Raw genomic sequence first — 12,826 nt, forward strand, 5'->3', positions numbered from 1 at the left:
TTGCAGGTGGACCTCAGTGGGCGAAATACAAGACTGATTCCATTTCATATCCCCGCCTGTCTCTCCACTGACAGAGCTGGCGAACCAAGCATTTCATCTGTACAAACTTGGAATTCATTCCAGATACAAACCCTTAGGGAGCATGATACAGCTTTTCTTTGGGACTTTACTAAGGTTACTTTTCAATCAAATGCCATTCATTGCATGCTCTCTCTCTGTCGTGTTTGTGTACGCGTGTGTGTGCACGTTTCAGACTGACATAACATTAAACACCAGACAGCACAGCAGTACAATTGGTTCTATGATTTATTATCAATCTGAATGTTACTTTTTCCACACAAAATATATAGTTCTCATTGAGGCTCTCAGTATATATTTCAGATAGCACTATAGGGATTCATAAAGTCATTCATTGTCTATACATAGAGAGAGAATAACCTGTCATGTTGCACAAAAAATCACAATATACCAGTGATGGAGGGACAAACAAATATAGCAACAATGTCAATATAATTTCCTCTTAAATATTATCATTGTTAGTATCGATATAGGATGACATGACATTATTCCTAAATAGAAGCAATAACTATCTCAGTAATTTGTATATTTCTATTACATTGATATTAACGGAAATGTTTATGCAGCAAACAATTCGTGGCGTGAAACCATAGAGGCAATATCAATGAAGGATAAATAAACACCTGATATGTTGCAAGAATTGTGATTTGAGAGGCTTTTAAACAATCAGAGCATCTCTCTTTTAATACAGGACTCGGGTGTCTGGGCCCAAAATACAATACACACACATCAACACATATGCATGTGATGCTGAGTATATAGTAGTTTATTCAGATCACAGAGAAAGAGAAAAACGTGAAGAGTTTATTTCCAAAATGCTCTGTATCCATTTTGAAAAGTTCCAAAATCTCAATTAATATAGAGGATAGAGTCTGTAAAGGTATTATCATTTTGACAGGCAAGAACTTAATTTACCTTGCCTATTCTCCTTTCAAAAGTACAATAATTAGTTTTGTTTTTTTTCGATGGTGGATATCTCATTTTGGAACGAAAATCTTCACTTGATGTCATTTAAACAGCTGTTAGTGGCACTAGAACAGTAGGTTCAGTAACAACTTCATACATCACAGTTAATAGAGGACCAGGGTTCATATTGACAAAGGGTCTCATAGTAGGAGTGCTGATCTAAGTTCCCAGATCAGGCCCCACCGCCCCGCTTGTCCATACGATCTCCATTCATCACTAAACTGACCCTAATCCTAGATCAACAGTCATACTCTAAGGCAATTTGTGAATATGGATCCAGGTGAGATATCTGGCACAACATTCATAAGTATATATAGTGGAGAAGAAGAGGAGGGATAGAGAGAGACAGAGAGAGAGAGAGACAGAGAGAAATAGAGAGAAGAGAGGAATAAAGTAGAGGAAGGGCAGAGAGAGATGTCAGTCTTGAGTGGGCAGAGGAACCGGTGCTCAGCGAGCGAGAAGAAGGGTGGGGGGGTGGGGGGTGCAAAGCCTTCACTGAGGAAGCGCTTTCAGGATGGCGTTCACCTCCTCTGCCACGGCTGTCAGCGCAAACTCAAACTGCTCCTGAGGAGGAGGAGGAGGAGGAGGAGGAGGAGGAAGGGATGCAGGGAAGGGAAGGAGGGAAGGAGGGAAGGAGAAAAAGTTTTAGCTGGTTACCTTTCCGTTGCTGGGTGCAGGTGTGTATGTGTGCATAACGGCTCTGGAGTGCCAGTGAGGCATATCAGAATGACAGGCTAACACCCCCCACCCCCACCCACCCACCCACCATCACCCTACATTTCTCATGACCCTTCCCAGGACGTGTTAGGCCACAGGCAGAGACGAAGGTGAACCACTCTCCGGGCTTTCAGCTCTGAGTGTGTGTGTAGCCGGCGCCGCGATCGATCCAGCCAGGTGTGTCTTAAAATGGAGCTTCTACTCAAGCTGTCTCTCAACTGTATGTGTGTGTGTGTGTGTGTGTGTGTATGTGCGCGCATGCATTTGTTTGTGAAACCGACTCATAGCTGTCCCTGAGGAGCACAAAAGGCTTGATCGATGTTTGCCCCCAAGGACCCAGTGTTTTTTTTTTGTGTGTTGTTTTTATATATTCCTCTCCTCTCCCCAGGCCACGGAGTCTGCTCACAGCAAAGACGTACGTAGGAGTTTGGAGGGAACTGTCTTTAGATGTGTCAACACACAACCTGCCGTAGTTTGGCCCGAGGATAGGCTAAATCAATACGGAGGAGTCACTGGTGGCCATGCCTTTAGCTTTGCGGTGGAGATTATCTAGAGTGCTCAGGTTTGCTATTTTTGTGTCTTCAGATGTTCTGTGGCCGACAAAAGAAACAGGGGCCGAGGAAATATGTAAGAAACCATCTATATCTACTTCAGTGTTATATGTTAGATGTATCTGTATTTGCTCCAAAGTTGAGTTTCAAGTTCTAAATATTAAAAGCTGCCTTTATAACATCAGTTTTTCCCCGCTGAGGAAGAGTGCGCTGTGCTGTACAGGTTTATACCACTGGGGGGAGATCAATCTCTGTTTGACACTTCGGAGATGGATGGTTAGTAGGGAAGAAAATGGTCACACATGGTGTAATTACTGCATGTTGTTGTCTGTCAAAAAAGAGTGACCGCAAAAAAAGGGAGAAATAAATGTTCTTTTTTTGTGAGATCTATCCAAAAATAAAGCTGCCAAATCATGGGATGTGAAAAATAATTGGTTGTCCAATCCTTGAAACCTAACTCTAAATTTCATACCTCATTACAATCTAATTTCTGTGTAGACCCAGCATGACGCCGCAAAGTGGAATCAACAATATTGCAATATAATTTTCACTTAGGCTTGTCAGAAAGAGAGTGAGAGAGAGAGAGAGAGAGAGAGAGGGGGAGAGAGAGAGAGAGAGAGAGAGAGAGAGAGAGAGAGAGAGAGAGAGAGAGAGACTTAAGCCTCTCTTCTACGCTGAACAGAGCAAGGCTGTAAAAACAGCATTAGCGAACCATGTAGGAACACTGGAGTCTGTTAGCAAGCAAGCTCCATAAATATTATCACCCCTGCATGAGGTTTGCCTTTATTATTATTATTCTTTTAGAGTACCATAAAGACACAAAAGAGACTTCCAACCATCATTTGCATTAGAGGATGAGAGAAAATGCTTTGCACAGATCCTAACAATTTCCCCAAATGGTCCGTTGTGGACAACCCGCTATGAAATAAACTGTTAAGACTAAAGACTCAAAGTACCAGCATGGATTGGACAGAGGAATTAAATTTACAGTATAAGTTTTCCGCTGAAACTTGTAAAGATAAAGGGGAAATTAAAGATACAGACAATGGTAGGAACACAAGACACTCTCAAAGAAAAACATTTTAATATTCTTCAACTGGCTCTCTGCTTGAAACTAACATAGAAGCTATTACACTACTGCTTAATAGTCAGTTTTATGAATTGTGCAGTTTACATCATATTTCACGAGAATGGAACCCTTGTCAGTTTAAGGTTATTACAGTGATTGTTTATTACTGCTGTTGAATATGCGTTTGAGTGATGAAAACGAAGATAAATTATTATATAGCTGCAGCTCCAAAGACAAAGTAAATCATTTCTACGAGAGGAGAACCTGGCTAGTCTCTTTGTGTCTTGTGATAAGTGTCGAACAGCGAGTTTTTATCTTCCAAGACAATGCTTTTCCAATCCTGAAGCAGTTATCAATTACCGCATCATTTCCCCTGATCCTGTGCACATGAAGTAGACAAACGTCTGTTTGAATGACTGCAACCCCTCCCCCGTCCCGCTTTCCTCTCCTAACCCCCCACCCCCCACCCCCCTCTAACTCAGAGCCAGGGACCTTACCTTTGTCTGGACCATGCCAGCTCTCTGGTCTCTCAAGTGCTCCAGGGTAGCGGCAATATCAATCTCTTTAGCACCTGCAACAGACCGAAAATTGGACTGAGTTCAAAGCAGCGGGGTAATCCAGCTCACATCTGTCAATCTCTCTTTATACTGGGCTCCCTTTGGAACAGCGCAGCGATTGAAAATTATTACATTCATCCCTCGAAAGACTTGGACGAGAGCCACAGACTGTTTCTCGATAAAATATGCAGGAGGATATTTTTGGGTCTGGGAAATGTGCAATAATGCATTCAAAAACGCTAAGCACTCTCTGTGAGAATCTTGTACAAAAATGGTTCTAAATTATGTCAAACTATGAAGTCCGCTAAAAGCTTTTTGATATAACAATATCTGTCTGAGTGTGTTTGTGTGTGTGTGTGTGTGTGTGCGTGTAATGCATGTGAAGAGAAACTACAATCTCTAATTTACAATGATTCATAGCAATTCCAGCTACCATGCAGACGCTGAACCTATGCAACAGTTGATTGCCTCCAGTGGTGATGAACTGCTGTCTAGTTAGGTCTATTGTTGTTTTGTCAGTGTATGATGCTAATCTGGAAATCTTATTGTACTTTCAAGTTTATGGATTTGAAACAGCGCGGCGGGGTTCATCCGAGTATTCCTTTCAAAGAAATCAACAGAGAGGAGGAGGGAGAAAAACAGAGGTGCCCCTAAGCTCTCAAGATGTTTTTGAAGGTGAGGGAGACAGAGATAGAGCAAGACAGAGAGAGAGGGAGAGAGAGAGAGAGAGAGAGAGAGAGAGAGGGCAGTTAATGCAGCTGGACTTAGCACTCAAAGTACTCCAGTGCTCCGACAAGACTTTCATGTTTCAGAGGGGTTGGATTCCAAAGTTAAGCTGAAGAGAGACTCTTCCAACAAGAAAAAAAAAAAAAAAAAGCTTTGGAGAGTGAGATTATGTTCATTTTATACACTGAATTCAGGAGGAGAAAACAAAAGGTTAAAAAGAAAGAGGGCGGTTTTTGTGCCAGGGCCTTTGCACCTTTCATCACACTGGACAACACCGCATCCGTGTCACTGAACTAGATGGACTCCAGCAGGATAGGACACTTGAACTGTTTTACAGACATGTAGATGGAGGGGAAAGTCTGCATCAGGGCCAGCCGTCCTTAAGACATTATCTGATGGGATTGCAGTAGGGGAGCATGTGGAGAATGAGGGCAGGGGGCAGGGGGCAAAGGGCAAAGGGCAGAGGGCAGGCTAAGCTATAGAGGGCTTTAAGGTGATGTAAGGCACCCTTTGGTGGCCACAGTGGAGGTCAACAATAGCTGTGAGCAGCCAGTTGTGTTTCTAAAAGTTCCGCTTGGCCGTCACAACAGAATTCAATAGACATGGTGAATTTCTGTGCTGTTTGATGTTGATAAAGTCAGTTGGTTAGCTAGCAAATCATAGTGCCTAGTACCATTGCTAACCATCACTGTCTTGTTAACACATCTGATTTGCACACTAGCTAATGTATCTAGTAGAAGCTAGCGGTAGTAGTGGTTACTGCCTAGTAGGTGTTAACATTAACATTGGTTGGTTTGCTAAAATAGCCTGCTGGCTAGTTAGCTAGCTAACAAAACCAAAAAGCAGCTGTTTGTTCAGGTTAACTTGTTTGTTAAGCCTAGTTTACTCTTCTTAAGCTATAAGATTTGGAGTAGAGGCTAGAGCAGAGTAAAAATCTACCTCATCAGACTATTTGTTTTTACATCTAACGTTACTTAATGGATCACACCACGAAGGTCATTTTCAGGTACAATTTCTTCTCTGGTTGTTATATTATTTGCATATAGCCAGAATGATGGTGCCAACCGTCGATGCTTGGAAATTTGTGACACAAATGCAACTGCCTCTACTGTGTTCTCTGATTGTGTTTCTTGATTATACAAAACTAAGCAGGGACTGCCCCTACTCACAATACCAGAAACTGATGGGTAAACAAGCCCAGAATTCATACATGCTCTTCTGGTGATCTTGGGCGGTTTTAGTTTACATGAACAAGTCTCTCTCAAAGCCAACACAGAGACAATACTGTGATGTCATCTAGAGACACTTTTCTGATTAACAAGAAATGGGAGACCCATTGTTTGGAATAGGTGACAGTACTCAAGGTGAAAGTCCAGGTATGTGGGTAAATGTTCGGGTTTAGAACTATTGTAAAAAAAATAAATAAATAAATAAAATAACAGGTCCCATTAAACATTAAATATTGATTCAACTGTTGAGGACCATAAGAACAACATTTGCAAATTCTGATTTCGGATGGATTTTCCTCTTAAACATTTCATTTCCATGCATGTGCTATCTAAATTCATGTTGCAATTGTGATGCAGGTCAATATGGCGTGACGGTAGCTTAATAGATAATTACTTATGTGAGTAATGGTTTCTTTTTCATTTTCTCTTCTCTTCTCTTTGTTCCACTCTCGCCACTACTACCAACTTCCTCTATTTCTGTTTCTGTCTCTTTCTTCCTTGCTTTCTAGGCCTCAGAGAGTCACCCTCTAATGCATCCCCAAGACCCTCTGCTGAAAATGAGAGGCTTTAGCGTTGCCCGGGCAACACTTCAACACAAGCAGAAAGACTGAAAGGGAAGCCATTGACGCTTACCTTTAGCCATCCTATTGAGGACCATGTCAATCAGAATGTAAGTCCCACTCCTGCCAGCTCCATCACTGCAGAGAAAGAGAGTCATGGAGAGAGGGAGAGAGAGAGAGAGAGAGAGAGAGAGAGAGAGAGAGAGGGAGAGAGGGAGAGAGAGAGATCATTAAGGTGGCAGAGTAAAGCTCTAGATGCTTTAATGTGAGAATGTTTTTTTTATACAGAAACAAATTGCTCATTTACATCTATGCTGAGAGACTGTGAGGTAAAGAGTATATTTAAACACAAATTAGTCTATTACATGCATCGAGGTACACATTGCTACAAGGTTTGCTTAAAATCTGGCACTACAGATCAAACAGAATACTTAAATATCTGAATCGATAATAACCCTTAATATTAATACAAAAATACCTGTGCAAATCTGAATATTTAATTTTCCAATAAATATGATTATGTAAAAACTGTGCACACGAGAGCATGTGTGGTCTGGAGACTTCCTCGGCTACCGGGGAGAGGGGAATGGTTTCTTGAGGCACACTGGGGACAAAGGCTTTTAAATGCATGCACCTCAGGAGCAGAGGAGAGGTTGAGAGGCCAGGGGCGGTTCGAGAACAGCTTTTGGAGAGCCTTGCTTTTCCATTACTCCAGAGATAGTCTTATGAAAAGCCTCCCTTTGTGCCCGCCGGCCATTCAGCGGCTCTGCATGTTAATTGCAAACAAGGCGTGCACATCTCTCTAATAAAGGCAAGGCCAATAAAACAGGAGAGCGTCCTGAGCACCGCTGCTTCATTAATCCACTGCTAGACTCTCGGTCGGTGCGGCTCCTTCATAGGGGGAGCAGGCGGCCTGGCCCCACGCATGACTTAACAGGATGTGACTATTAAAAGTGGATAGACAGATACCTGCTGTTTAACACAGCCCAATCAAGGCCAGTTAACTAACTCAACCAAATGGGAAATGGAAGTGTCTTTGGCTGAGTGTCTTTGTGCCGCACTATTTCCGTAAGGACGCTGGAATAAACAGCAGCTCCACTGGACCCAGATAGAGTAAATGGACTGAGCGGGTTTAAATAAACAGCCTCTCCCCTCCGACACACAGGGCATGACAAACACGCTCTATCCCAATTCAGCGGGGGCATCGATTGTCTCAAGGTTCAAATAGTTATACTTGCCTGCAGTGAACAATTATCGGACAAGATCGACCCCGGTAGCACTTGTTAACCTTTCTGAAATAAAAGAGAGAAAACAGAGCATTATTGCGAGCTTGACGTCAAGCTGTCAGAAACACACAGGCTGCTAAATCATATTTTTGCTGAATATTTTTTATAATGATTATCAATTAAAGTCAGCATGCTGATACCCTGAATGTGATTCATGAGGGATTCTTTCCTTTGTGTGTGCTGTGGCCTGGATGAAATTAATGGCTGCAATAATCAAAAGAACGAAACAAATCTGAAGTGATGCACTCTCCTGTCAATCAATCACTGTAATTTGAGGATAGAGAGAAATCCATGTCGCACAATGTAAATAAATGGAGCGTCATTTAAAACAGCATTATTGTGACATGTGGGTGATGGATGTGGTAGTGTGATGTTGTGATTGCCGACCGCCGACGCATTAACCCCGGCCAATTATGAATGTTATACACCACAGGCACGGTGAAGGCCAACAAGTCTTTTCACACCCCACTGTTGCCATGGAAACTGACTACACTGAGGCTTCTGCGTTTTTCATTCCCTCATATTTCACCTTTCAACAACAACAAAAGAAATAAATCAATAAAAAATATCTGAATACCTCACAGTTTTTATATAGTTACTTTTTAAAATCACTAATACTTATTTGGAAAATCTAGATGAAACAGTAAGTATATGCAGATAGATTAATATTAATAGTGTTCAGGCAAGCTAAAATGAAAATAAACTAAAATGAAATAATAATAATCATGTATTGTTCTTTTTATATAATATATTCTATTATATTGTTAAATATTCTCAAAGGTGATACTTTTTAGTGGTGTAATTTTATTTGTCCAAGGAGTGCATTGCTTATTTCTCAGGTGAATTTTATTTTATGTCCACTTTATTGTTTTTATTTTATGTTTAATTTTAAATGAGTAAAATCTAAAATAAAAAAAAAAATAAAAAAATCAAACATGTTCTTAGATAAAAAGCACAGAAGGTCGGAATTTCCCATGCAAGCCAGAGGAAGGAGAGGTGAGAGGAGGAGGAGGGAGAGCGAGTGAGAGAGAGAGAGAGAGAGAGAGAGAGAGAGAAAGAGAGACAGGAGTGAGAGAGAGACAGTTTGTGCACAGGCCTGGCTGAGGAGACACAGTTTCCAATGATCACTTTTGTGACTATGCAACTGGGCTCATATTACTAGCTGCAACATCACAAAAATGACACTGGCAACCGCAAAATACCGAGTTGGCCGAAACCATGACATGAGTGTGCGTCGTGCGGATCTGAGACCTCTGAGTCACGTAATGGTGGTCAGAGAGCTTTAGAGCAATAGCTTCCCAATGACCTACAGCAGTGTTAATGGAGTTACGACAAAGCATTGTGGTCGTCGTGGTAACAGGTAGGGGGGTCTCTGAGTAGACCTAACAACAGGAGAGCAAACCTTACGAACGTAATCAGATGATTTTGTAACAACACCGCACAAACTTACACACCAATATACCTGTACCGTCATAAATAGATAGAACCAGCTGCAAGCTACACCCAGTTTAGCTTGAAAAATAGCACAAACTCTGTCGAAAAAGGATGACATAATAAAGCTGCACCTCTTGTTATTTTTTTCTCTCTCTCTCTCTCTCTCTCTCATCTGCATTACAAACCGGGAGGATAGACTTCCATCCACACATCTGATGCATCTATTCTCATTTGGAGGGCTTTTCCTATCCCTCCTGGGTTTTCCCAGGGGGGCTATTGCTGCTCTTCTGCCAGAACACATTATATGAAGAACAGAGTGAGGTTATTCAGTCACTAGCTTTCCCTCTCTCCCATGTTTTTAGCTAGACAGCTCCCATTTAATTGGGTGTTTGAATTAGGTGTGTTTTTTCTTCTTTTTTTTTTTTTTTTCTTTTTTTCCCCAAGCCAAGCCATGCAGTGCGGGACTGTTAATTTGCTGCATCACATGAGCCGGAGGGAGGTGAGGGGGAATAGGCCCAGGATGAAAAACATAGTACAGAAACACAGTCCTTATTAGAACAACAACATCAACCATTCTCTGAGACACCAAAAAAGGCAGAGGGGCAAAAGGGAGAAGGACCAGAAAGGCACTGAGAGAATACAGACTGAGGGAAGGTGATTAAGAAACAAGCTTTGGATAAAGGCCAGATGTAACACTAAGTTGGCCTGACGTCTGCTGCGCTCCAGTGTCCGAACACCCATGGGGCCGATCGGCGGGATCTTCACTTTACCTGCGGAAGTCCAGCAGGGTCCTGGCCGAGTCGGGGATCCCGCGGTCCATCCAGGACAAGAAGTGGAACTGGGTGACGGTGCGCGTCTCATTGGTCTGCAGGTTCTTCAGGTAGAAGCTGCGCACCAAGAAGTCTTCACACCAGATATGCTCTGACACCAAGTTGACCTGCAGAAATCAAAAGAGGAATAAACGTTTTGCAGTAGTAGAATGTATTAATTAACAAGGCAAGTTGACTAGGAATGCAGTCTTATCCACACAGCGGCCTTGGGGAGTAAACCTGGCATCAAACTAACTCACCAAGCAAGAGAATAAAATGCCTTAAGCAGTTACACCTTTGTTTACATTTAACCCTAACCCTTTGTTTCTAAGTTTACATCTCTTCTTACTGACGAACCTCATAGATGTGGTAGACATCAGATCCCTCGTCCGGCCAGTAGTGGTGACACTGTTTCACACCGTTTTCAGACAGTGGGGTCAGCATGACGATGACGACGCAGCCACTCTCCCACACCATCTACACACCGGAGGATTAGGCAGACACAGGGTCAGACATTTCTCCAACACATCCCGAGACGACACACCTTTCACATGCATTCACAGAACGTTACAGAAACAAACAATGTGTAACTGAACTATGCCACCAGGAGTGGTATACTGCACATTAACAATACATGGCCAGTTCTGCAAGTCTTGAATGAGGATGCAATTGATTTCTTAATCTGGGTCCAGGAAGTATGAATAAATGTCACCTCTCCATGTGTGACAAATGATAAATGGCGGGTCGATAGGTGGGAGGGTGCGTCACACGAGGCTTCATGTGTCGCCCCTCTCTCAGTTGTCTAAGCTAGATCACAAGATCTACCTCCCTGCTCCATTTCATCTTATCACGATCTAATGTGTCCTTGGGAAAAATAGAGGCCCATGGCAGCCATTAGGAAAATGAGGAGGAAACACAGGTTTTATGATTGCTATAAAAACACAATGGCCTTGACTATACACTAATCACAAGCTTCTGTGATCCAGCCCAGTGGACACATTACACACCAACTGTGCCAACTGTGCCAGACTACGATGAGATCAGGCTATCAAAGATGGTGATATAATGTGAGGAAAATATTATCCATTTAGTCATGTAAAGTTTAGCAAATATTTGTGGGTAGTGTGGTATAAAATGTATTCTTATTCTCCACCTCCACATTCAACTCCATAGTCAAGAACAGCCGATCTGTGTGTCATTTGATAAACAAATACCGGGTGCCAGCCGCCATACGCCTTCTATAGATTTTTATATCGAATGAGAAGACAGAATACAAAAAAGACTGAAATGACCGAAGTTTCTGTCTGGGTGAGCTCTGTGAACTCCTGCTGATTGGCTTTTTGCATTGAATTCTGCGGAGAGGGGAACAGGAGAGCGAAGCCCAGTAGAGCTAAGGTAATAGCCAGGGAGAGGGAGGGAAGGAGGGGAGATGGATGGAGGAGTGAAGGATGAGGGGATGGAGGAATGAGGAGTGGAGGGTGGAGGGGAGGATTAGAGCACAGCCGCCTTTCAGAGCGCTGCCGGAGGCCAGTGTGGATTAGATAGGACAGAGCAAAAGATTTGCCTCCTGCATAGGCTATTTGCATGTGAGTGCCAGTGTTTCCCCTGTTTGTTTACTTTTAATGGGGGAAAGAGTGAGTTTTTTTTTCACCACAATCCAAGGTGAAACATGTTGAATAATGAATGACTACAACCTATTCCAAGACACAGAACTTATGTTCAGTGTGTCAGTCAATCTGTGTCTAATTTTCCATTATTTTCTGTTTAATTGAGAAAGATTTAGAATTGAGTTCATGGATAAATAGCCCATTTCATTAGATAATGGTTATGCATTTATTCACCTGGCACAGAAAAATTGGCAGACAAACAAACAAATAAACAAAATGACTAACAGACAATTATCAACTGCTTCATTTGAGGCACTTTCAAATGTACAAATTAAATACAGAAAACAGGGCATCTTCCGTCCCCATTTGAACTGATGTAGTCAATTAAGGTGCACTTTTCAAACAATAGCTAGGTTAGTGGCAGGGTAAAAACAAAATAACTGTTTTTACTGAGTTCTTTTTTTTAATTGTAACACCATGTTAGCACAGTGTTTGTAAGCCAGTATCTACTTTTTGGTTTTTGTCTCACTAATAAAACCCAGAAAACCTGTGTTCCTTGTGTTTATCATTAGATGTGTCTGAACGCTCAGTGTGCAGAACTGAACCAGACCAGACTAAACTGTACCAAACTGGTCCGGTCACAAATGGATGCCAACATCTGTGCAAGTATAAAGTCAGCACTATCTATGATATGAGAAGAATATCCATTCAGTCCAAGATGCAGAGTGCAGAGTGCAGGGCCAGCTGGTCTGCCAGGATTTATGCTTCACACTTATACATCCTGATCACGGCTAGTGGAGTTACTCCACCATATGGAGGCGATGGGCCCACTAATTACTACAGTGCTGTCCTATTAACACATAAGAACGCCATTTGGCAACCATGCATCATTTGAGGCATACCTCCATACCAGTCACCATGTTTAACAATAGCCTATACCCAGTGATTAATGGCACGTTCCTGTGACATTTATAGACATGGACAGGAATGCAAATAGCATCAACAAAAATGCAAATATGAGCAAACATCAGCGTTATTATATCTAATGTTATAATTCCTGGTGCCATGTATAACTACAGTATTATGTACGACCTAAAAACAGCTGTTCTCTAGTAGATGTATAGCCAGTGACTGTGTTTTACTGACTAGAAAGAAATTCCTAGAGAAAGAAATTCCATCATCGCCGAAACATGGAAAGTGATACGACACGCTGAAGAAACAGCAATCTGGACACTGC

General features: G+C 42.1%; 1 protein-coding gene across 1 annotated transcript in view; it reads right to left on the minus strand.

Annotated features, from left to right (window-relative positions):
- Nucleotides 1–1,536: 1,536 nt before the first annotated feature.
- ptprn2 (protein tyrosine phosphatase receptor type N2) overlaps nt 1,537–12,826 on the minus strand; it is a 104,825-nt gene continuing 93,535 nt past the window's right edge. Inside the window, exons 17-22 of the mRNA XM_071525957.1 lie at nt 10,340–10,459; nt 9,944–10,110; nt 7,692–7,745; nt 6,527–6,591; nt 3,879–3,952; nt 1,537–1,608 (exon numbers count right to left, since the gene is read on the minus strand). Of these exons, the coding sequence (XP_071382058.1) occupies nt 1,537–1,608; nt 3,879–3,952; nt 6,527–6,591; nt 7,692–7,745; nt 9,944–10,110; nt 10,340–10,459 (552 nt within the window). The remainder of the gene's footprint in view (nt 1,609–3,878; nt 3,953–6,526; nt 6,592–7,691; nt 7,746–9,943; nt 10,111–10,339; nt 10,460–12,826) is intronic.

This window comes from Centroberyx affinis, unplaced genomic scaffold (assembly GCF_046629955.1).
Source record: "Centroberyx affinis isolate AG114_WGS23_722 - 3 ecotype Tasmania unplaced genomic scaffold, CSIRO-AGI_Caff_v1 ptg000109l_1, whole genome shotgun sequence".
Classification (NCBI taxonomy): Eukaryota; Metazoa; Chordata; class Actinopteri; order Beryciformes; family Berycidae; genus Centroberyx; species Centroberyx affinis.